We start from the raw sequence: 24,998 nt of genomic DNA on the forward strand, positions 1-24,998 counted from the left end.
GGGGGCTGTGTGAGCAAAGCGGAACATCTGTGGCCAAGAAACGTGGAAGTGAGGCAGCTTTCATAGCTTCAATGGGCTAGCAGGGCAGGCCTGATCAAGATTGGCATCAAAGAGATTGAACCCATCAGCCGCTAAGCAATGAGAGAACTGGATAAATCACGTTCACATGCCTCTAAAAGAGGAGGTAAACAAATTATCCCATCCTGCTGTCAATGACTGCATATTAGGTGCAGAGAATCAGAGAACCCAGTGGGAAATCACACAGTGTAATGATTAGAGATTCTGAATCTGCTGTCTTGGGTGCACGTCTCCCCCCGACCCAATCTGTGCCCACGAGCAGCTCAAGTCAGTTTCAGAGGAAAATAAAAAAGATCATTTCTTAGGCAGTCAGTGTTTCGAGAATAAGCTTTGAACCTTTTAAAAATGACACCTTTAAAATGATTTCATAAGAAAAAGGAGTCATTTCATATGCGGGGTGGGAGGGGGGGGGGCACATATTATGCACATTGGTGTTTGGATAGAGACTAAAGGTTAAATTAAATCATTTGTTAAAATTTAACAAAAAGACTAATCTTTAGTTAAATGTCCATTTAATGACCATCAGATCTGGATCGTTTGAGGTTTCAATGGCATCAGAATGTGCACGTGCTGATAAACCACCAACTAAATCCAGATGGCTCCTTATTGCACATCAGTGTAAAATAGCACCTATTTTGGACATCCCATACAGCGGTTCAGACCAGGTAGGATCCATGAGAACAGCAAAATGGATCAAATTTCAGTGACCAACTCACTGAAGAGGCAACGACGATTCAACGACGGGTCCGGGTTGGACAGATGGGATCAACGGAGGCCAAATTGGTCAACTTTAACTTTATTTTTACAAAACATTTTAATAAACCCATATTTATAAAATTACATTAGTGGCATGGAGTACATTTACAATTAAAATAAGTCTCTTTAAAAAAAAAAATAATCTAACAAATCACTCTAAATTGAACCATTTCAAAAACAAAGGTAAACAGTGAACAACATGCAAAAATTTAAGACTAAACACTTCAAGTGCTAAAGCAACATTAAAAGCAACTCTCTCCAAAGAACCTTAAAAGTGACCAGCGTTCCTCACATCACGTAAGAACTGTCTGGTCTGGATGCTCTCACTTCCCATGAGAGCGATTTCATGCTGGGCTGTTCATTACCGACTGTTCAGTCTGTAATCAGACATTTGACAAGTGATTAATCAGGCAGGCAGCCTCGGAAGAGCAACTGAAAGTCAATTTCCACACTTCTGCATGTGGAGATGAATCTAAAATATGCACAGATGGGGTTGCTGCCTCAGTCACGCTTTCCTGGTGACCCCCGACCTTCGCATTTGCCAGGATTACATCCAGTCTGACAGCGCTCTCCTCTTCACCGTGCACCACCACGCAACGCACGCCCGAGCGCCGGCGCAGCGTCAAGTCATGGAACCGTGAACGGCAGGGCACGGCGGGGCCAGAGCACGGCGCCTCCTGCAACAGGCCAAGGTGAGTATCGGTGAGTACAAGCTGAGCGAGACGTTTGGAGCGACTCCCGAGGCAAACGGCAACAGTTGTGTAGAATAATAGTCGCACATCTCCCAAAACGATCGTTTCCTGATCCATGTTCTGATAGAGGAGGTAGCTCAGATCGACAAGACTCCTCTGGAAGGTGCAGCTAACCCTGAAACCATCATCCAGCTGCAGGTCAGCCACACCAAACGTCCAGTCCAGAGACATCTGCATCAAGTCTCCAGTGAGCAGAGGATGCTGGGAGACCCCGTCATCACCGGGGTGGGTGACACCAAGGATGGCACAGCACAGGTCTTTGGTAAGCTTCTCACTGTACGTATACACATGCAGAGAACTCCCCCCTGTGGCCCCCATTAGAGCCAGACTTTGGCCTGCCAGGCTGATCTGCACCTCCCTCAGCTCAAGCAGAGGCTGCTCACAGAATAAGACCAGCAGCCCAGAGTCAATGGTCACAGCGTAAAGGCTGGTCTCCAGGAGGACCAGCAGGGCAGGGCTGGGCTCGGCCTGTCCGCATTTGCCAACGCTCAGCCAGTAAACGGCCGCAATTTTCCGGGAGTTGAACGACGCAGTGGGGATGAGTGGTTGCAACGCGTCCATCAGGGCTGGGAGTGGCAGGGTTTGAAGGCTCAAGAGAGAATCAGGAAACTCCATCAGTCTCTGCTGATCACGTCGAACACCCTCCATGCTCTGCACACTCCAGTTCTCTCCTGGGGTGCGTTTGTCTGTGTGAGCGTAGCAAATCTCCGGAACACCCGAGGCTGGCGCTTGCAATCCCTCTCTAATCATTCTGTTGTGAAGGTCAGCCACATTTTGCCAGCATGGGGACGGGAAACCTCCATTTGTGGGGACATCTCCAGAGTTGAGTGAGACGGCTGGCATTTCCTCTTCCTTGTTGCGTCCCAGTGCCAGGCCCCGGAGACTTGTACAGCGTGAATTCACATAGTCCTGAAATATCCTAAACATCTTCCCGGATGGAGAGCTTCGCCTCAACGCCATCGTGATCAGCTGTACGAGGGGTAGTTCTTTCACAGAAACTATTTTAGCGTCATTGAACAGAGAGCAAACATTTGCTTTAATGACAGTAATGACGTCACTCTCCATCACTACAGACACCATTTTCCTTTCTCGAAGGAGCGGCAGGACATGACCGGACCAACAGGCCCAGACAAGCGCGAGTCCCTCTTTCCCGACTTGCTGCAAAAGCATTGAAAAGACCCAAAAGAGGCCCTCTGCATCCTTGGTGATCCAAGAAACTTTGCTGACCAAAGAAGCCATCCCATCTGTTGCTGCGGAGCAAAATTGGGCCTTGGAGGAGGGTTTCTCAGGTGTACTGAAATCTCCCCGACTACATTCTTTATCAGGCCGAGTGCGAGCGCTGGTCTGTGGAAGTAGGGTTGTGGAGGGACTTCCTCCGTTGCTCTGCAGGAGGGACATCTTGCCTAATGAGCTCTCACCAGAGCCAGGTCTCCCCTCGCTGCAGTCAGCCATGGCATCTTGGATCTTGTTAGCATTTCCCTCTGGTTTAGCACCGCATCCATCACCCAGGCCCAGGACACTTGTCTGCTGGAGGCTGGCATCCCCTGACCAAACCTGCTCTCCCTCATAACTGGCACGTTCAGCCACGCTCTGAGCTTCCTGTGGCCGCTCAGACACCAGTCCAGGCTCTGATTTATGACACAAGGCTCCCTCCTTCTGGCCTTCCCCAGTGCTTACCCCACCCCGCTGCGAGTCTTCATCCAACTGGAAACTATTGTGGGGGATGGGATATTCTCCAGGTATGGCCTAGTTATTGTGAAGGGACAAAAAGAGAAAGAGGAAAGTGGTGAAACACGATTTGTACGCAAACTAAATTGCCAGGTTTAACATTTCCTAAACATGTGTAAATGCAGGAAAAGGGTAACGATTTAATCTTTTAGAGCCTTTACAGGAACCACTAACAGCCACAGGAAAGGGCATTTTATGACTTAAATCTGTTTCTGGCCTGGACGGCTGACAGGTAAACACCTCCATGTAAAAACCAATTCATTAGCACAGAATCAATAAAGTACATTTAATTTAAAGAGCAAACCTGCAGAACAAAAATTCTATGCATGCTTAGTTTTGAATTCATGTAAGTTTGTAAAAAGCAGATCAATTACCACTTAAAACCCTGCAGATGTTACACAGTACATGGATTAAATTCACATTTGCGTAAGACTGGGGGTTGTTGTAGGGATACATACTGTAACGGCAGAGCTGTTCACCATCCCATCCAGATCTTCATCCAGACTAACAAAAATGAAAACATTGCATGTGAGACACAGGACAAACTTATCTAACCAGGTCCACAAAGCTCAAGGCGAAAGTTCACTTCGTACATGAAGACTCCTTCATAGGATGTTCTAAAATCCTATTAAAGGATTCAATTAGGACCATGAAAAATTACAATAAAGTCATTATCAGTGGATGAATCACAACCGAAACGTGTCTCATAAATCCCAATGTTCATCAACATCTGTCATTTCTCCTTCAGTTCCCTCAAACAGGCTTTGCAAGCTATGGACACCAACCAGCACATGGATGATAAATTAAGAAACACATCTGCAACACTAACTAAAATCCTAGTTAGCATTCAACTAAAACTAGTCAAACATTCACCCTGTTGTCCCAGCACAGAACTGCTCTAACATTGCTGAGGTGTTATTAACCACCATGAGACGGAGGCAGGAGCTGAACATACCTCCAGCCACGACGCCCAACAGTGCAGATTTCTGCGTAAGCTAAAACATTTGCTGTTTATAGCGGCAACACTGGAGACTCCCAACTGTTACAAAAGTGAAAACCTGAACTCCTCCAAAACAAATGAAAAGCAAACAGCCCAAATGACTTGATGAGATTAGAGCCACTCGACTAGGTGTGAAATTAAATAGAATCTGTGCATGTTGATTTGAGGATTTACATACAATAGTCGGCCCTCTAGAGAGGGAGAACCACCCAAATATACAGCTCAGGAAGAATTCTGACAGTAAACAGGAGCTTAGGATGAGATTTGCAGCAGGTTGATGAGGGAACGTGGGAGCACCGAAGCACAGTGCAGGTTCCTGCGAAGGCTAAAGAATGATGAAAGGATGAGTTCAGGATTTCTGCCTGTTTTGTCTGCTGTCATGACGGGAAAAATACATTCGTCGATTTGGAATTTGGACTGTTCAGGCTGCACAAGTCTGTAGTGGGAGACATTAAATGGAAACTGGTAAATGTCAACCAGAGTAAAAATTTAAAAAAAACACTTGGCTTCGATTGCCTCTCCCAAGGAAAAAGTGTCAGCATTTACTCAGGAGGAAATCTGTGCAAATTCACAGTCGAAGCATGCGTTCCTGCTGTGGCAGTTAAAATTTAGGAATAAATTGGTCTACATACCGTGCGTGCTCCCAGAATGACTCCAGCACTTTACATCAATATTAACTCATAGGTGCACAGAGGCAGGTGAGACACGCTGCTCAATACTGAGCTCAAGCCAGCGTCTGATCCGACTGGACCTGCTCTCCTCCACCGAAGGTCATTTTCTTTCAGTTTGTGTCTTGACAATTCAAATGTTGTCATTGCAGAAAGATTTGACCATTTTTTCCCCCCCAGACAGCACTATTATGGTTGCCATGACGAACGGGCATAAAGAGCTCTAATTTATGGAGCATATTCCATCAAAATAATCCCAACACCACTTGGCCGTCACACCAAGGATAACCGAGGCGGGGAAAGACCGGGAAAATGGCCGCAGGTGTCAGATCGAGTCTGTGCCACCTTTTTGGAGATGCTGCACTGTGAGGGAAATTACACGTCAGACAGCCCTGCGTGCTGTAAAACATCAGGGTTATCAGCTCATAAGAGCCGCGCACGCGTGAGGAGGGAGGTCTCAAATCGCTTACGACTGCTGTGTGTGTGTGTGTGTGTGTGTGTGTGTGTGTGTGAATCATGAGTGTGAAGTGGGCACTAATTCAGTTAACACCGGGATGCTGACAGATCAATGACCGGTCGCACAGTTTCTAGGTAAAAGCCATCTATTGGGAGCACTTATTGTCATAATGTCCCTCAGTTCAGCCTGCTACAGCACAAAATGGGGCTGCTCATCATAAACTGTAGAGTTTTAGTATCTAGTACCTGCATTTTTCTGTAATATATTCAGGTAGTTGAAGCATCTTCTCAATGACAATGACTCAACCTCCAAATGTCAGAAAGGTCCCTAAATATTTCCGATCACGTATTTGACAGGAGCATAAACTTGAATATACAACCGGAGACGGTTTGGAATGAGGAGTTGGCCAGAATAAGACGCCTGCATCCATTTCCTCACAAGATGATCCACCAGCCTGGTGCCTGCTGCTCAATAAGCAGATCCATCACTCCGATCAAGCTGCTGAGGGTTCATTCATGTTTTCCCGAGCGTGGAGAGCCGCTACAACTCTACGTTTAGTCTCACCCAGACGTCCGTGGCGTCCACTCCTCTGCAGATTTGGACCCATCAGTCAAGGATGGACAGAGAGCAGAAAGCAGTCCACCCTAGATGAAGGAAAGGGCACAATTTAAGATGTTGGGGAACAACAAGTGACTACAATTATCCATTTTTATATACTGTATCATTTCCCAAAGGCAGCTGGAAGAGCTGCAAGATCTCCCTGCAATGAAGGAGGAGCTGTAATTTACTGTTGTAGCGTCACGTTTCTGCCATTTTACAAACTGCACTTGTGTTTGAGCGGCCAAACACCTTCGGGCGCGTTGGCCCATATTCAGATAGTGGTTGTGCAACTCTTGAGAATTTAAAATCCTGGTGAATATGAACAGCAAATGCTCCTTTGGGGACCCGCAGCAGGGACTGGAGTGTTTACGCCACTTGGCTGTAATATTAGCAATTTTCAATATTACAAAGGAGGATGTTAAACAGAAACGTTTTAGCATAAAGGCAGAAACACTTCACACAGGAGGAAATGCTCGAGGATTAAAACACCGTCCGAGTTCTATGCTGGAAAACCCACACACTTTAAGGTCCATGCGGCAGCACAGCAGGAAGCTGCATTAAATGAAACGGTACACTGATCCTTTATCAGGCAGTTGTGTTGGAGCCTGCAGCACTCGAGTGTCCGCCGGATTCCTGCTTCTCCAGAGAACCTTCAGATTGTAATTATTTCTGTCAACAGCTTGGGCTGAGAACATTTCCACTAATCTAAACAGTACCTCTCTTTACACAGCCTTCGTTCTGGCTACAAGCAAAGTGGAGGTGATTTATGTACACTTGACTTACTTTATGCAAAGTGAAACTCCTTGAAATATACAGGCCACCACTAACCGGGTGAGATGACCAAAGGAGGTTTGAGCCTGGACTGGTGAAGTCCATCAACCCTTTTATCCATTAACTGACAGTTACTCATTAAATGCTGGAAATCCAAATATGAAGTTGAATTTAGGTAAGCTTGAAAAGTTTCAAGAGCAATTTGGTTTAAATATTAAGCTACTATATATAAGATACTGGACATTTCCGTTGAGAATAATCTTGAATGTTTTGGATTGTTCTCTTTGTACAGCATCGTTTCTTTAAGAGCTCATTTGAAGCTGCTGCAACCTGGATGATGTGCGTTTAGCTGCACTTGGCCTCCACTGAGGGAACAGAGAGGTTGACTCTGCTGAACAGGTAAGAACTGAAAGAACCCATAGATGTGAGGCCTTAGCTTCAGCTATGAGTGGAAGGATTGTGCTGCCAACATCTGCCAATGAATAAAGTGAATTACTTGACAAACCTGCACATGTATTTTAGGCAGCATCTTCTTCACCAGGTGCTCCATAAACTTGTAAATATAAGCAGAGGAGTAAAATGCAGGATGCTCGTCGTCGTGTTCTCCGAGCTGGACCACTCGTGATGGCTGGATAAACCGTAATGTGGTCACCGGTCCAAGCTGGATGGAGTCACCTGGGGTGAAAACAGAACTAGAGAGGCTAAGCCACCCAATCGTTAGATGGAAAAGCTGCAGACTGAATAATGCATCATTCTCCTGCAAGATACAATGATTCTGAAAGCCCGACGCACCATTTAAATGAAGAGGAAAATTGAGTTCCTCAGTCACATGCATTTTCATCTGTCTGCTGAAGCCGACACGAAGGTTGGAATGATCACAACCATCTGCTTCTTTTCATGGTGTTGGGCTTCATTAACGTCACGTTCCGCCAGGAATGACAGATACAATTACCACTCTTTGTTCGTACGGAGAGTTACTGCCTCTTCTGAGAGAATCGGAAGTATGAGCTGCTTAAAATACCCAATTTAGTTTGGTTTCCTTTTCTACTTGGCCAGTTAAATTGGATTTACAGTAGACTCAATGAAATTCCAGGCGATATTTGACAACTGGCACAATGTAAATATGACAGCTGTGCAAGGTGCTTCCACTTGGTTGGTGCTATTGTAACAATTCTTGACAGACCTATAAAATCTGTAGATCCACAGGCTGCTAACTGGTCTGACCATGGGAGGAAGAGCAAATGCATACGACTGAGACCTGTCCTGTGTGCACTAAAATGAGCACATTTCTACAGAGAATCAAGCCTCAACCACGAGTTACCGCACAAATCCTGCAGAGCCAGAGAGGTGACGCGACACTGGGCTTTACGTATCGCTGCAGCTCACATTTCCACATCCCCTCGATTCCTGAGGTTTCCTCTCAGCACAGGAAACACTAATCTCACAGCTACTAATGACTTCTGACGATTGACAAAGCACCTGAGAGGGTTTCCTGATGGATTTCAGCTGCTGCTGGCCTGAAAATTGCTATCATTTGTTCAAGAAAAATAGTTTCAGATGCTGCAGTTTGGGGAGCGTGCTGGATAAATTGAAATGGTTATAAAGGAGACTAGCATAGCCAGGCTCCCAACAGCATGGTTTTTGTGCACACTTATCTTTCTTTGGAAAGCAAAACTGTTTGGAAGAGACATTATATGGCAACCGCTCCAGGACACAAGGAGAAGGACGCTAGAAGGACGTGTTCAGGGGGGCAGATGCCCAAGTCCCGAGCTCCGTCCTTCAAGAGGTTACCGCTTTAGCCCTTTTCAAACATGTCGCCCCCATCAACCAATTAACTGGAGAGCCTGGGGCTTTGTCTGAAGCTTTGAACATGGCCTCTGCCATTCAAAGCATGTCGTAGAAGGAATGTGCCCTGTTGAGCCTCCATTCATGCCTGGAGTGTGTTGCTGTGAGGAGACATGGACATGAAGATGTGCAGTGGTCTCATAACTACACGAAGCTCACAATCGAGACAGAAACCAGCAGTTTCACAGGTGCCCGTCACCACCCTGTGCATGTGGGTAAGCATTAAAACTCTTACCCTGGGTCAGCTGGGAGGGACCCGTTACCACAGAACCGTTGACGGAACACAGTGCACCTTCCTTAGGGATCAGGGTCACTGTCCCAGCAAGGTTCTCCAGCACACAATGTTCTCCGAGGACCCCGGGTCCATGAAGCACTGCAAGCCGATATGAAAGCATTGTAGTTTATTATTGTGATATTTCCAGGCCAGCAGCCGTGGCGACAGGCGATGCAGCAACTAGGACTCACCGATATCCCCTCTGCAGGAAGCTTCATCAGCACCGATGAGGGTTCTGCCCTCCTGCAGCGACGACGACAAGGTCAAGTGTAATTAGGAAAGGTGCTCAACCCACAACGAAATTAACCGTCACATGCACTTTAAATCTTTACTTTCAAATAATAAAGGATGAGTCCGTCGCCGAGCAGGTCCTCGTTGACACCTATGAGATGAGGCAAGTGGCAGTTGAGGAAGCCACTGGCCTCCTCCAGAGTCTGAGTCTCCCCCTAAAGGACACCATGAGACAAATGTCATCCAATCGCCCGTAGCTGAAACAGCACAAGATGAAATAAAAATGCTGACAGACATTTAATGGCATCCAGCAGAAAACTGAATTCTTTATGACTGCTCTTCCTCGCCTCAAGGGCAAGCCGAGTGGTTCCGTTCCGACCACGTGTCGCAGCAGAGGAGCTAATGGCAAGAGACGCCATAAATCATTCCCATTATTGTGGCGCGACTCAAATTATACAACCAGTCCAGTGAGAGAGTAGCGCAGCGCCACCGCCCACACACGGCTGGGGTGAAGCTCACGCGCCGCTGCTTTGATGGACAAAGCTACCAATTACTACCGCTACTACTAAAACCTCGTAAAGAGCCTCAGTTTTAGAAAAACAGCAGATTAGCTACAATGTGAATTCCAGGCTTAGTTTTGGGAAACTGTTGGATGCCACAGCTTATATACGATCGTCCAACAATCTGGCTTTTATGCACTATATTACAGGAGCTGTAGGTCAGAACAGCTAGGTTTAGAACCCAGATCCTGCTGCAGTGCCACTGGCCTTCTGTTAATCTTGTGACCCACTGCTTCCTATTGCCTTTAGTCATAACTGCCCCCCCCAAAGAGCTGGGACGGGAGCTCTGTCCCATACGGGGGCCCCAGAGGCAACTCTGCATACACAAGTTTGGTACTTCCAACCTGCTCCTATCACTCGTTCTTTTATAGACTGGACCCTGCTGTGAGAGACGTCTCCACCGCTGGGGCTTATTGGCAGTTTTGAGACGAGAAATCCTTTCTTCTAATGAAGGAGGCATCGACCAGTCCCTGCACTTAATTAAAAGGGATTCTTTACAGACTTCATTAGAAGTGAAGAGCAGCCTGGCAGATTAATGCAGTGTGTGGTTTTCCTCAGACAACAGAAACAGACGAGTGTTTAATTTTCTCCTCCAAGACTCAAAGTTGCTCCCGACCACATCCGGCCTGTCCAAATATGTGCTGGGCAAACAAAAACTATGATTTCACATTCAGGCTGCTGGCGAAACTCCTCAAACTCAATTAAGCACCAGCGGCCTGTCTCAGGACGCAATTAAGCTCGCGTTTAAAAGCCATCGTCCGGGCTTGGATTTAAATTTTAAGTTATTTTCCCCTGACTTTCACCAGCCCAACCAATCATTTAGTAGCTGCCCCTTTGAACTCCAGCAACCTTGCTCAGAGACACAAAAATCCATTATTTAAACTGTTAATGTTGCATTAACCTGACCTATTCCAGTCACAAACATGATGTCATAACTCGTCAACATTCCAAAACTCTGACATTGATGAAACATTTGTTTTAGGGGGTTGAACACCACGATTACCACATTTAACGGTTGAATACAAATCTCAAGTCATTATTTCAAGGTCCGTGTTGAAATTTGGTTTTCTAATGTGTGCTGAGAATTCTCCTGACAGAAAGACCATCAAGCGCTCCGATAAATCGCTGTAACTGCTGAGGCAAATTGTCCTTTAACAGGATTCGATGTTTTGGCGTCATTGTGCTGAGTGCAGCTTGTTGGGAGAATACAAACACTCCCACATCAAAGAAACACTGTGGTTCATTATCGTACTAAAAGTTGCCCCCCCCCCACCCCCACCGCTGCTACAAAGAGGACCTGAAAGGGTAGATTACTTACAAATTGCTGCGTACGCCTGCAGTAGAAACTCACATTTTTCTCCTCTTCCTGCATTTTTGTTCCCTAAAAACTGTTGCTGGCTTAATACAAGACTGAATCCATCTCCCATTAATTACTTTCTCTTCCCCAAATGCCCCCAAACCAATCTGGGAAGCCGAAGATGAATAACTTTGCATATTAAATCTACTTTAAATATGAAATTATGTTTATTCCGCTTTCGGTCAACATGTCTACACTGTCCGAGCAGAACTCTTCAATCTCAACAGCTACTGAATTTAACACAACGTGCAACTTGAGGGGGATTGTGCACGTTCCGCACATCCCCTAAATTAAGATAACTACAGTCGGTCCGTGTTTCATCCCTGAGAGGAAAATTTGTGCCAAATATTGTGCACAAGTCTTCAAAAAAAATGAAACTGGGGGCATTTTTCTGATTGGATCACGTGTGCAGCCTCATCCTGGACGTGCACCTACCACGCATGCAGAATGCGAATGAAGAGGAAGACAAATGTCAAATCCATAAAGTCGTCCATCAAACACTTAAGAGTTTCAGAAGCACCGGCGTGCCCGCCGGTCACCGCTGCGGCGGCCCCGTCGCATCGTGCATCCTAACGGGTCGTTCTGCCCCAATATCTCCAGATCTAAATAAGGCCAGGAGGGATGAGCGATGTGGCCTGTGCCCAAAGGCATCAACACTGTCACACGTGCACAGATTTACAACACTGTACCTGACATCATTATGCTGCACAGTTTGAGACAAAAGTGCCGTATGTCAATAATCAAGACCTTTTAATTAGGAGCAGAGGCGGCTGCTAATGACTTCCACAGCACATCGTGTATAAAGGCTGTCAAATGCCACCTGCTAACACAATAAGAACATTAATCAACCATTACACATATGCAGCTGATTCCAGTACAATGGTGAGATTTCTTACAATGACACGAGGAGCGTGATGAAACCAAACGTATGGCTCATTCTGGGCTGGCAGGGCTGCCACAAAACCAAACATCTGTTAAAGGCCACAGAATAATCACTGTGCAGACAGTGTGATAAAGCTCCTCGACAGGGCACACGTCATCCAGCAACCAGCCACAAGCTTGGCTGAAAGCAATTACTCCCACACAAATGTTTTGAATGTGCTTCGAGGCTGGGGCAGTTTGGGTACAAACCCAGCAGGTGAACTGTTAAACCTGATAAAGTGGAGATTGTTTGTGGCTTGCTGAATTGCAAAAGTGTTCCTGCATCCTCAAACATACATTTTTTTTTTTTTTAAAAACTACAGTAACTTCAAAAACCCAACAGTTGGAAACCATTTCAGTCCAACTAGATGGAAAATAGGATTTAAATACCAAGCTGACGACACTACACGCCACTCTGCCCAAGACCTGCAGTGACACCTGCTGGTGAACTCGGTTTACTACAGGCAGAAATTGGCTTCCTCTTACCGTGCAATTACAAATGCAGAATAAACTGATTTTTAGGTCATAATATGGCAGTTTTAAATGAGAATGTAAAACTAAGTGCTTATGTTTGATTTCAGGACATGTATTTCAGTCTTCCACTTTCAGATATACTGTAAATGAGGACAGACCAATACTCGAGAGCACAGAAAGGGGGAAACTTTTAAATCGCATCCATTTTTCACTCCATTTCTTGTTCAAGATAATCTGCCGCACTTTAACTGTATCCATTAACCAAGTTAATGAGCAACATGGCAGACCACAGAAAGGAAACGATTACATAAGCAGACATTCATTTGCACCCCCTCTGTTGTTCAGAACCATAATTAGGCTAACAAAAATTGAATTGGGTGATAAATCAAAAGATGTTAAATTTGGGAGTTGGGCACTTCAACGTGGTATTTATTTACTTTCATTATACTATAGATCTCTTGATACTTCTGCTACAGTCTAATCAATAACAGATATCCAATTAGTGTGCCTGTTTGCTATTGAAACATCAAGTTATGGCTGTTTGTGCCCTGGGGGGGTAGAAATAGGAGCATGTAGATAAATGGCACAACAGACGAGAACAACTTTAGCTTTTTAAGCAACATTAACATGATGTACTGTCCCAAATTACAGCATCATGTTGGCGAATCTTTGTTGCATCGGTTTACATGCACCCGATACGTCATCTAATGGTACCTGTGAAATTCGCTGACTCCTTTTGTTTGACTCTTTGACCGGTGCTGGAACCTGCGAGAGGGGGGAGAGGTCAGCAGAAACACTGCTGCAACATTTACTGAAGTCTGGCCCATAGAACTTGCCTTTCCATCAGTCCGAAGCAGCTCGGTCTGCTCAGTGGAGGACGGCCACCAGTGACGAATCTGAAGCAGACGTAAAGAAGCGTGAATCAAAGGCCGCGAGGAATCGGACTGGATTTTCACCATTCATCCAAACCTGATTGGCTTCTTTCAGCAGCCTCTGGAGCCTGGTCACCTCTGCCCTCAGCTCCCTGATCAGCTTCCCACCGTGGTCCTCATTGACCGTGGGGCAGTTCACGATGTTTTTAGCTCGGCTTGCGTAACGCAGGGTGCTCAGAGTCTCGCCGTAGTTCACCGCAGCAGGAGAAACGGCTGAGAATGTGCACAGTTGTACGCACTGGTGTGGAAACAGGTCTTTTAATGTGACTCAGTGTCATGGGACATACTTGCAATCATGGTAGTCACAGAGTTTCCACCCAGACTGTCCTTCAGTAGCCACGTTAGCACAGAGTCTCTGTAAGGAATGAAGACCTGCTTCTTCTTTGTGGATGCTCCCCTCACACCAACTTCAGCTGGAATGTCGATATAGACCCGAAAATGAGTCCAAAAATATTTCTATTAGCTAAAATGTGATACAAAGTATACGCTGATCCATTTTATGCTTTTTCCAGATCAGGTTCAGCGGCACTGGAAGAAACGGGAATAAACCCTGGACAGGTCAGTCTCACAGGATGAGCAACCTTCACTAACACCCAGACGGTTTGGAGTCCTCAATGAACCGGTTAATGTTTAGGGACAAATAAACAAGGTCATGAGTCTGATCATGAGCCAATAATCAGGGTGAGGAACCAGCAGGCCAGGGGCATAAATGTTCATAGAGCAGCAAACTTGGTTCAGGGCAGCAAAAATAACTTTTAAAGAACATCTTCAAGAGCAGACAGTTGTGTTCAATATTACTTTTACAACCTCCTGCAGACTTCAAAGAAAAATTACATTTCCAAGTAATTCCCCGTTTTCATCTTAAGAGCTTTCGGCTCACAGCAGATCGTTATTTTCCAACTGAATTAATGTCAGTGTAGCGTTTCAGAAACGTCCTTGAACTACACAAAGTTCCCAGCTTCACCTCAAACCCGAGCGAGATCATATTTTTCCACGGATTTTCCTCTAGTATTCTGCTTAAATGTCATGGAAGCTCTTCCACCCCTCATACAGCTGGCGGTGGATGATGGTTGTTTCATGATGGCAAAAATAACCAGCTGTGATGATGGAATTCAACCGTCATTAGGGTTTAATGGCAACGCCTGTTTACCATTACTGAAAGGCTAATCCACAAATATGTAGGACTTCTTTATAACACACAGCAACGATGATCCAAGGAGATCAGACAGCCAGAGCAGAAAGCCCCCCCCACCCAGGCAGCACCTGCAGTTCCCAAAATGAGCTCCAACTTCTTGAGGACCCACTGAAATTTCAGCTGCAGTTAGAGCAGCACTGGCTGTAAAACTGTGGCGTTGGTGTCATTACGTCATGTTGGAGACGCCATTTACCCAGAGTTGAGATCACGCTGCCCAGGGTGACCAGGGACTTGTTGATGCTGGCACCCTCCTTCAGCCTTGTGCCTGAGGTGGACGCCACGTCGGCCCGCTCGCTCCCCGCCAGGTCCACCAGGTGGATTTTACTCAAAGTCTTATGAGGCAGCGCCGCATCGAACCACGCCTGTAACATTCAGCAGTGTTGAGACAGCTTTAGGTCAAAATATGCTACGACAAAAGGAGCAAATGCCATTTGATCATTTAGTCTGAGCCAATTCAAAGACCATCCCCCCCAAATCTTAAACGATAATCATTTATATTAAATGTGAGATGGCAACGGTGCAGCTGACCTGGCTGAAGCGAATAGTAAAGATGGCGTGAGAGCGGCTGCTGGTGTGATTCATGCCCGTGCTGCCCGTGCTGCGATGGGCGTTGCCCAGTGCCATCAGGTCCTCCATGTCGTTGTGGTTGGCAACCAGGCATTTAGACAGATCTGCACACAGTAGCCCAGCGTCCCGTCTCCTTACGTTGATTCACATGCAAAACAGCAGCCTTACTCTCAACGTATGGGCCGTCCAGCGGGTGCTCCCTCACTCGCAGTCCCCCGTCCCCGTTCGCAGCCTTCTTTTTAAGAAGATCGCGCACACGTTCATTGTAGATCTCCAAATAGCTGGAGACACCGGGACAAACAGAGATGCTGCCTTTAGTCCACAGAGTCACAATTGAATGTCGATGTTATGGACACAGAAGGAAGTTCAGGTTCACTTTCTGCAGAATTCTGGCAAACAAAATGCAAAGAAGAGCTTTGGAGGTGGAATTTAACACTGCAATAGATGATCAGACTATTCCCACTGGCTGATTCAAATTGTAAAAAATAAAACACATTAGCCTCAGCAGGAGTGTGACACTAACAATTTTCCTTCTCTTCAGGGGTTGTTTTGCATCGGGCGTCATGTTAAATTTTAAGAATCTATATGAACACTAATATTACTGCAACAGAAGCAAACAGGACTATGACCCAATATTCGGAGAGCAGTCCAACTCCAGATACACGTTTACAGAAGTGTTTTACAGTTGAACATGAATGAAAGGGTCGTAATGTGGTGCCAACACATTTGGGAGGAAAACTGCTTCCCTGACAAAGCGGCGCAGTTTAATATCGGCCATTTATCACAACCACACGTCCCTCCAGAAACAACTGGCACGGGAAAGTGACTGAAACCTTTAAATCATTGCGAACATTTGAAATGTGCCGTTTTGTCAGAAATTGCTGAAGAGAGGGTTATTTTGTCAAAGTACTTATTTGGAATGTCTTCAAGCCCATTGAAAATCACCCACAAACAGCCATTAAAAAAAAACAGATTGTGTGCAAACATGATGCCAAATTGCAAAGTAATTGTCACGCTTTGACCTGATGGCCCTTAATTTACAGCCGCGTCATTTGGCAGTCCAGCTGCACCCGTAAATTTAAGCCTTTGATGGGAGCAGACGTCATCTGGGATTTGGACGATGGTGTGTCTGTGGTAATGAAACTTTATTTCACCGTATCTGGATTCACCCTCACCGACCCCTGCATAATTAACACCTGAACCAATGGTGCAGGCTCCCAAAGCTCCTCGATAGTCCATTTAACACTTGAAAATCAAGCAACTCAAAATAAAAAGCAGCTGTGACCCAACAATGATGGTATTTAAGACGGGACCTTACCTGACCTCCGTGCAGAAGGACACAGTGTCGCTCGACTTTCTTTGATCCATCTCGCCGTACAAGCCTTCACAGAGCCGAGGAATTATTCCTTTATCACCCTGACACATTAAAAAGAAAAAAGCCGCAGTTTAACTCTTCCTAATAACCAGTTGCTACTCATGCTGTGCAGTTGAGTGACATTTTCATTTTACTCTTATGACGTCCACTTAATTATGGTGTCTTTGCCAGAACGACCAGAACTCGGCACACGCGAGACTGCTGAGCAGCACAAACCACAGCTCATCTGATAAATTACTGAAGCATAAAAGCAATTCCACCGTGAGCTTCATGCCCTCATGTTTTAATTACAAGTAACAGATAGTAAGCATTAGGCGCCATATATAATTAGCTGGAATGTTGACAGCAACGCCGCTGATGACCTTGCATAAGTCTCTTGGTAGACAGGCTGAAACCTCTGCGGTAATATGGAATTTCCTTGCCAAGGTGAGGAGAGAAAAGCTATGGGTCGCTGTCCTCATCATATTTTCCGTTTAGTCAGAAGAAACGTGATGAATGGCGCCGAGTCCCTTCCCAATGTTTCGATTATACTGCAGTGTAGATGTTTCGGCCCGACTGTAAACAGTCGGGTCACCTGGTATGACTGGGAGGATGGTTTTAAAGCTGTATAATGATGTAGAGAAACAGACTTTACCGGGTGGCCCATCATGGTGTAAGTCTTCCCTGAGCCTGTCTGGCCATAGGCAAAAACACATGCATTGACACCTTTAAATGCAGCTTTGAGGACATCAGGGCCCAAGTCATTATAGATCTATCCGAAGAAAACAGGCTTTTAATCCATGAAGATGTGGAAAGGTTTACTTTTACAAGGTAAACGGAACATAAATACCTTCTCTTGAGAGGCAAATGTAAAGCTTTCTTTATCAGTCGAGTCATACGAAAAGTCATATGAAAACACCTTCAGCTCGTGTCCAGGAGGAGCGCTTGAAGGCTGGAAATGGTTAAACGCACGGAAAGAGACTGTGCACACACGTTTTCAAGTTTTATTTAGGTTGAACCTAAATGGCATGGCCTACCTTACTAACAGAGGCGGTGTTTCCCATTATATTAATAATAGATGACAGTTCTTTTTCCCTGCAAAAAAAAAGTTTTCTTGGACTATTTTACTGTTTATTTGATAAGTGCATGTGAGGATATAAGTACATATCTGTCTGCCTACCTTTTGTTCAGCGGACGGACCCGTACTGCTACTCGCACTGAAGCCATTAATTAAGGATAAAGAGCCAACTGTCAGCTGCAGCTTATGATCTCTTTGACGAACGTCAGTTTCACGCTTCATCACCGCACCTGAGGCCAGTCCTGATTTTCTGCACTGCGCTGCACTACACTCGCCGGCCACTAGGGCGCGGTAAAGAGCCGGTGATAAATCTATAAATCGATTTTCCTTTATCAGCGTGTTGCAGGAGTACACATAAGGACACCACAAAAGTATAATTTCAGGACAACGACGAACAATAACATACCACCTGAATAAAGTACTATTTGAATTATAAAAATCTGTATTTGTGTGAAAATTCAATATGAAGTTATAAGCTATTTGACCAAGGTTAGAAAAATGAGTGTATAAATGACAAAAATTGACAAAGAAGGATCTGACAACCCCGGTATATATATTTTTTTGTTGATAGATATACTTATTTATGTCATCAGATATACCTACATTTCCCACGTACCTTGAACGTTACGCGGATTCTCCCATGATGCATTGCGAAAGACCCGGCGGAAATGTTTGAAATTATGGCAAAACAACCGAATAATTCTGATCTACCGTCAAGATCTGTTGATGAAGAAAGATGCTCGGTTTCAGAAAGCTTGGACGAGAAACCGGCCTGCCTTTTAGATTCCACAGAAAATGACATCAGAACATTCGAAAATAACAATGTCTTTACGTTACAAAGTGACGATTCGAATGCATGCGGACGTGCGATGGAAATGGGAGAAGAGCCGCCGCAACCGGCACCAAATCCAGGTTTAAAGGTCGGCAATGCAGGCGGAAAGAATCCTTCCAGCGATGGATGTGGATTAAAATTGAAACATGTTACGGTGAATGATTGTGACGACAAAGAGAACGCGGTTGTTGCCTCTGCGCCCACGACCACCGGTACGTAGCAGCTTCGAGTGGGTCCAAGTTGTGAAACTAGGAATCCGATTACCACCAATATTTAGATCACGCAACGCTATCTAAATCTCTGGTGATTTGTTGAGGTTAACCCCAGCAAACGTCTGTGTTCATATATGACGATTTAACATTTACATCCAAATGATAACGTATAGTTAAGATAAGTAAATTCACTATTACTTTGTAACCGTCTGATAAGTCATTTACTCTTTAATATTCTAAAACTGGAAACGTGTGAGGTTTGACGTATTAGTAGCTATTCACACATTTAAAGGACATTGCAGGATCTCTCTTCACCCTCTTGACATATTTAATGGACGTTTCATGCTTGTGGCTTTTAATTGGCAAGAAGTTACTACAATAAAGTTATTACAATAGCTCAGGAAGTATTGGACAAGACTACTGTTATCAAGCCGTTGCTCGCCCTAATGATGACATGTTGATCACTATTTTGGACAGATATTGCAGAAGAGGAGGCAGTTTCTAATGAGTCAAGTCTGCAAGATTGCTGCATCAATGCCAGGATACAGAGTGACGAAAGCGCCGTTGAAATGGTGAGAAGAGCACAGGACGAAGGCCACGTGGACGTCATCTTCCCTGGCACGGTCACTCAGGACGGCTGCTGCCGCTTTGTCAGCGAGATCCTCAAGTGCATTCTTTATCAGAGGCAGCAGCTACCCATGACATACGACCAGCTGGTGTATTCCCAAAAGAAACAGCAGGTGACTAGCAAAAGTATTAGATGAAGAACTCTGCTTGGCTCTAATATTCATGTGCAAATGTTGTGTTCAGGAGAAACACGCAGGAAGCCGGAGACCGGGGCAGTCTGCTGATCTTGCCTGGCGAAAGTGTCAGCAGACCATGCAGGAGCTAGAAGAGGTGCTGCAACAGCTGGAGGTGCTTTATTCTCTCAGCAGGGTTCCCCGGGTGCTGCTGTTGCTGGGAGGTTCGGTCATCCTCCCCAAAGAGCTGTACGAGATCAACATGGAGGCTCTGGTGGTGGCCAGTGGGGATCGGTGTCTACGCGTGTCCTCCTGCTTGCGGCAACTCTTCCGCACGCTGTTTGTGGCCGACCTTTTGTCAGACACTCGCCCGGTTCGTCTCATGCCCACCACTGTCTTGGTACTGGCTCACAGGAATTGCGGCGTCGAATGGTTCCGCCCTAAACTCCAATTCAAAGTGCCGACGCGTGTAAAGAAACAAGTTATTTCTCTGTCTACTGACTCCAGGAGCCATAAAGAATTGACGCCAGACTGGCAGGATTATGTCTGGTTTCAGGCTCCCATGACCATCAAAGGTTTCAACAAGTAAACCAATATGATGGGATGTGGACTGGCGCTCCCTATGTGGGTCCTGTTTACTGAATATAAATGCAAAGTTTTCAAGGCAATCAATTTAGATCTGAGAGCTGTATATATTTTAAGTGACCTACATTTTTTGTACACATTAAAAGAATGTTGATTTTTTTTTAAAAAGAGAGAGAAAAAGGTAGTTTTGCTTTTTAAACATTTTAATGTGTTGAATATAATAATGTGGCTTTGCTAACAGAAAAAAATTGATTGCGTGAGAATTTTTTTTTTTCAGGGTTTTAAGAACAAAAAAAGTGATAAGTGCACGACTATATATTTTTTCATCTTATTTAAGTCACAATTAACTATGTGTCAACATCATTCATCATTTGTCTTTGCTAACATTAAAGCATGAATTCTCCAAGTGCTTCAAAATAACCAATAAAGAACCGACCACGACTATTCTTCGGGTCTCGGTGCACCGGCAGGATCAGCACTTCTCGACCTTTCTGACGAACTGGAAGATGTCTTCAGCGAGCAGCTGGGGTTCCTCAAAGGCAGCAAAGTGACCACCTCGAGGCATGGAAGTGTAGGAGTAGATGTTGTGATACTTTGTAACTGCCCACGCCTTCGGACAGTGTATCAGCTCTTCTGGGAAGGCAGCAAGGCCGGAGGGCACAAGCACAGCAACACTGGGAGTGGGGGGGGGGGGTGGAAGTGTTAGCTTTGGGAATGTGAAATAGTTGCTGTTGCTTCTGATAAGGGAATCAACTGGCCACATACCTTGCATCCACCCTTTTGTCAAAGTCGCCCTTCAAATTCTCCTTGTAGAAGCGCATGGAAGGGACGATGGAGCGCGTGGTCCAATATATCATGACGTTGGTCAAAAGGTCATCCAGGGTGTACTTCCTGTAAAAAGGAGATTTTTTAATGTTTACAACGAAAGTGTCGAGAAACGATCGTTTTAAACGAGATCAATGGCCAAACTCTTTGCACCTTTCCAGCCCTCCATCATCCAGGTCTTTGTATTTGGTATGAGTCCATGTGGAGAACTTCTCTAGGATGTAGGCTGCCAAGCCCACAGGTGAGTCATTCAAGCCACAGCCTGTACACACCGTAGTTATTAACATCAATAACCCTTTTATGCATGAGTTATGACAGCTTGTTTTTTTTAACTATCTTGCTCAATGCATGAACAGTGTATTGAGAAATCAACCGGGAGCGACCGGCTGTGCACGTCCCCACCTGCGGTGTCTGGTTTGGTGGCCTGGATGTGCATGTATCCCGATTCTCTCAGCATCTCCCACACATTTTTCTCGAAGAAAGGGAAGAGGCGGCGAACATCTTCCCGTGTGAGACCCACCAGAGAGGGCAGATAAGGTCCGAGGATGATCGTCAGCAGCGTCTTGAAGTTCCGGTTTGTAATTATCATGTTCACGTGGAGTCCTTTCACGTTCCTGGAAGACGATGAGAAAATGAATCTCACATTAGGCCAAACTGCACGATGCTGAGACTCTTACACTCATCAGTGTCCCTCTCTGGATAGACACGTATATTCTTGTTTGCTTTAGTTTCTTGGAATGTGGGTGCTCAGAGTTTATCTTGGAAATCATGGATTTCACAACGCTCCCATTTAGGACACTAGCGGGTGGCATAAACATTGCAGCAAGTGTGTTTTTGCTCTTACTGAGGCTTCATCTGTGCCATGTTGGTGGTGATAAGAGCACCCCAGTCTCCACCCTGCAGGTAGTACTGGGAGAATCCCAAACGCTCCATCAGTGTGTGGAAGATCCGCGCAGCTGCCAGACTGTTAAATCCTGGTGCATAAATGGGATTAAGTCTTCGTTCACCTCCCGCTGAAAGTAAAGCTACCTTTACACGAATCTACCTTGTTTATGCGGCGCTTCTGAGAAACCGTAGCCAGGGATGGACGGACATATGACTTCAAACACCAGCCCGCCCTGGTTCTCCGTGAGAATTGGCAGAATCTTGTAAAACTCATAGAAAGAGCCGGGCCAGCCGTGAACCAGCATGATGGGAAGAACCCGCTGGTTTGGGCGGCTTGTCGGCCGCACATGGATGAAGTGCACGTCCAATCCTACAATAAAGTTTTTTTTAAAAAAAGACATTTTTAAAGGGAAATATAAATGTCAGCCAAATACCGATGGCCCCGCAATCTGCCTACCTTCAATTTTAGTTTTGTAGTGTGGATATTTGTTAAGAACTGCCACCTGCTTCTTCCAGTCAAACTCATTTTTCCAGTATGAAACCACTTTCTTGAGGTAAGTGGAATTGAAGCCATACTGGAAGGCGCTACCTTCCAAAGGATCGGTGTAACGGCTTCCATCAATGCGCCCGTGGAGGTCCTGTTAAACAACATGCCATTATCTAGATCTTTGCACCGCGTTATATTTGGTAGATGTCAATAAAATAAAATGGAAAACCTCAATTTCTTTATCTGATGTTTCCACTGTGAAGGGGCGAATGCTCTCATCCTCCGACTGTGGCTTCTCTCCTGCTCCCCACCATCCTTCCCCGACTGGAATACTTTTGACTGGCTTTCTTCTGAGTAGTAAATACGCTAGTATGCCTCCTACTGCCAAAGCGGAACCGACCAAAAGCTGCCGGTGAACGGGATCCAAGCCGAAGAAGTGGTCCCTGTTGGGCATGGAGAGATCCAAAAAAGAGACCGTGATGGCCACATTTACTGATAGAGACTTTAGGCGTGTGGTGGATCATCGAGAGTCAAGTCACAGATTTACACAATTAAATGTAGTACCTTTACAGTCATACATTCACAAGGATAAAGTCATAGATTTTTAAGGATAAAGATGTAAATTTATGAGAATATAGCCAAAATATAATTATTGGGTCCACAAGCTGTACTTCAGCTGTAGGGTTGTCAAATAAGGAAATGAATAGTTAATCATTATTCTGGTGTTCTGCACCTATATGAGGAGACCTGTTGTCGTTGTGGTCTGTAGAGATAGAGCTGAAATACTCAAATCGTAACTGTCTCTCTAATCTTTAATATATTGCCTATTTATGGTCTTTTCCTGTTTCTCGGTGCAGGCTGTCCTTCATGGACGTGTTCCTGTTTGGATACTGACAAATATTTAAACTACAAAAAGAACTCGATCCAAAAGAACATGCAAGAAACTTTTCCCAGGGAAAACTTGGGTGAACGCGCGTGTATTTCATTTACAACTCCATTCTAGTGAATTTACGACTTTATCCCCGAGGGCTGCAGCAGCGTTTGAACGTGACTCAGCAACATTTACAGCTGATGAGAAGAACGAGTTTTGTGGTCTGAAACAACTCACAATATCTCATATAGACTTTCCATTGTGGAGGTCAGAGGTTGTAGATTGTTCTTTTATCTGGCAGCTGAAAAGAAAAATATAGTGCATAAATATATATGTGCATATATATAGTCACATTTGGGCTCTTTGAATTCCGACGACTGTCAACAACACGCATATTTAAACACAACATACCTTGTTAGCTTGTGTGAGAGCTGAATTTTGATTTGATCCGAGAGAAATCGAGCTGCGTGAGTATTTAAGCCCATTAGGCGAAGAGCCCTTCTCTGGACTTTGTACGGAGCTCTCTGATTGGCTGAGAGGCGTGTCAATCTTAGCCGTTACGTAAGAAGGGCGGGGCGTCGCGCTGGACTTGCGGCGACTGTTTACTTGAGATATTTTACTGCGCAGTTGGACGATCACGATGTGGAAAGTCGCCTTTCTTGTTTTCGCAGCGGTTTCTGCCGTCTCTTCGACGATGGTAGGAGGCTTTCAAGATGCGGATCCGAACGACGAACGAGTGAAAAACGCCCTGAACTTCGCTGTTGTTCAGCACAACAGAGCCTCCAACGACATGTACCTCAGCCAAGTGGCACAAGTGGTGAAGGTCCAGACTCAGGTCGGTAAACGTCCACAAAATCTGACAATTACTCATGAAACATAATTATATAATTCAGGTGTAACACTGTATTTTTATCCCGGGGGCTTTAACCATATAGCGACCTACTGACCTTGTATTACTTCTGCCTATAAGGCAAAAGCCTCGTAAATCTGCACTGGTTACATTTACACAGCCACAGAAACTGCTACAGTGCTAATTTAGATTCAACAATAAAGGTGCACAACCAGAATAAAACCAGCAAACATAAATCGAAAGTTGCCAGTTTGGGGCCGGTTTTTAAACAAATGAAGTATTATGCATCACAGCTGATCAGCTGACTTCTCGCATTTCTTTTTCAGGTTGTTTCTGGGATTAAATACGTCATAACTGCGAACATGGCAAGATCCGTGTGCAGGAAGAGCGAAGCTCGGGAATTGTGTGAAATCCCGGAAAATGCTCAGGTAATGACGGCGTGGAGAGGCCACATCCTGAGGAATCAAAACAGCATGACTGGAACGTCATGAGGGCGATGATGCATCCAGATGATTGTGTGGAGCCACCAGTTAAACATGCTCAAACCTATCGGGAGCTTTTATTGGACGTTTCCCGTTCATTTAAATGTTAAACTCTTTTCTCTTTTCTCGCCCAGCCGTACCAGTGCACGTTCACCGTGTGGAGCAGACCATGGCTGAACCAGGTCCAACTGTTGAAGGAGACGTGTCCTCCTACAAATAACGTCTAATCAACATGGAAACTTTCTTGTGGATGAACCACAACAGTATTAATACACTATTTCTGCTTTGGCTGAACTGGGACTTTTAAAAGTTGTTTTCAGCATGAATTAGACTAAAATGATAGAGGTGTAACTTTTTGATACTAATAGAGTTAAGAGTTAAATAAAATGATTTTAGATTATGTGTCCCTGAGTTTGTTATTATATTGGCCAAATAAAGCATATTTTTAAATTTGGAAAAATTATGTTGAGGGGAAAAAATGCATTTGTTTGCAACATTTACCTATTGTTGGTTTAACATTTTTTAAAATACTCCTTTGTGTATATCTATACATGCATGTGGCATAATAAATAGCATTCATCGACTTTTGTGGCTTCATCGAGATAGAAACTCACTGTAATAAATATGGTTA

General features: G+C 45.0%; 4 protein-coding genes across 6 annotated transcripts; 2 read left to right on the forward strand and 2 right to left on the reverse strand.

Moving 5' to 3' along the window:
* Positions 1–858: 858 nt before the first annotated feature.
* kif16bb (kinesin family member 16Bb) lies at positions 859–18,314 on the reverse strand. 3 transcript variants are annotated; one of them, XM_057048443.1, is made up of 20 exons: positions 18,215–18,314; positions 17,701–17,879; positions 17,558–17,615; positions 17,371–17,472; positions 17,176–17,292; positions 16,485–16,582; positions 15,335–15,447; positions 15,128–15,270; positions 14,793–14,961; positions 13,692–13,817; positions 13,442–13,617; positions 13,309–13,368; positions 13,187–13,237; positions 9,262–9,375; positions 9,121–9,172; positions 8,891–9,028; positions 7,316–7,485; positions 6,004–6,083; positions 3,773–3,818; positions 859–3,332 (listed from the first exon to the last, which is right to left on the reverse strand). In XM_057048443.1, exons 2-20 carry the CDS (start codon positions 17,745–17,747, stop codon positions 1,218–1,220), a joined length of 3,975 nt encoding a protein of 1,324 aa, XP_056904423.1. In that variant the 5' UTR covers positions 17,748–17,879; positions 18,215–18,314; the 3' UTR covers positions 859–1,217. The 3 variants fall into 3 exon arrangements, with proteins under 3 accessions (XP_056904423.1, XP_056904422.1, XP_056904424.1); XM_057048442.1 differs by lacking the exon at positions 18,215–18,314 and having other exon boundaries at positions 17,701–18,170; XM_057048444.1 differs by lacking the exons at positions 859–3,332; positions 3,773–3,818; positions 6,004–6,083; positions 7,316–7,485; positions 18,215–18,314 and adding an exon at positions 7,548–8,756 and having other exon boundaries at positions 17,701–18,170.
* mad2l1bp (MAD2L1 binding protein) lies at positions 18,233–20,408 on the forward strand. Its single transcript, XM_057048449.1, has 3 exons — positions 18,233–18,642; positions 19,120–19,382; positions 19,453–20,408. The coding sequence occupies exons 1-3, from the start codon at positions 18,267–18,269 to the stop codon at positions 19,969–19,971; spliced, it is 1,158 nt and encodes a 385-aa protein (XP_056904429.1). The 5' UTR covers positions 18,233–18,266; the 3' UTR covers positions 19,972–20,408.
* ephx5 (epoxide hydrolase 5) lies at positions 20,153–23,585 on the reverse strand. Its single transcript, XM_057048447.1, has 10 exons — positions 23,447–23,585; positions 23,273–23,336; positions 22,394–22,607; positions 22,135–22,315; positions 21,838–22,047; positions 21,637–21,766; positions 21,195–21,406; positions 20,946–21,054; positions 20,733–20,858; positions 20,153–20,641 (listed from the first exon to the last, which is right to left on the reverse strand). Exons 2-10 carry the CDS (start codon positions 23,293–23,295, stop codon positions 20,440–20,442), a joined length of 1,407 nt encoding a protein of 468 aa, XP_056904427.1. The 5' UTR covers positions 23,296–23,336; positions 23,447–23,585; the 3' UTR covers positions 20,153–20,439.
* Positions 23,585–24,950, forward strand: cst3 (cystatin C (amyloid angiopathy and cerebral hemorrhage)). The gene is made up of 3 exons (XM_057048454.1): positions 23,585–23,870; positions 24,212–24,313; positions 24,502–24,950. The coding sequence occupies exons 1-3, from the start codon at positions 23,676–23,678 to the stop codon at positions 24,592–24,594; spliced, it is 390 nt and encodes a 129-aa protein (XP_056904434.1). The 5' UTR covers positions 23,585–23,675; the 3' UTR covers positions 24,595–24,950.
* The last annotated feature ends 48 nt before the right edge of the window (positions 24,951–24,998 follow it).

This window comes from Takifugu flavidus, chromosome 11, assembly GCF_003711565.1.
Source record: "Takifugu flavidus isolate HTHZ2018 chromosome 11, ASM371156v2, whole genome shotgun sequence".
In the NCBI taxonomy this organism is placed as follows: Eukaryota; Metazoa; Chordata; class Actinopteri; order Tetraodontiformes; family Tetraodontidae; genus Takifugu; species Takifugu flavidus.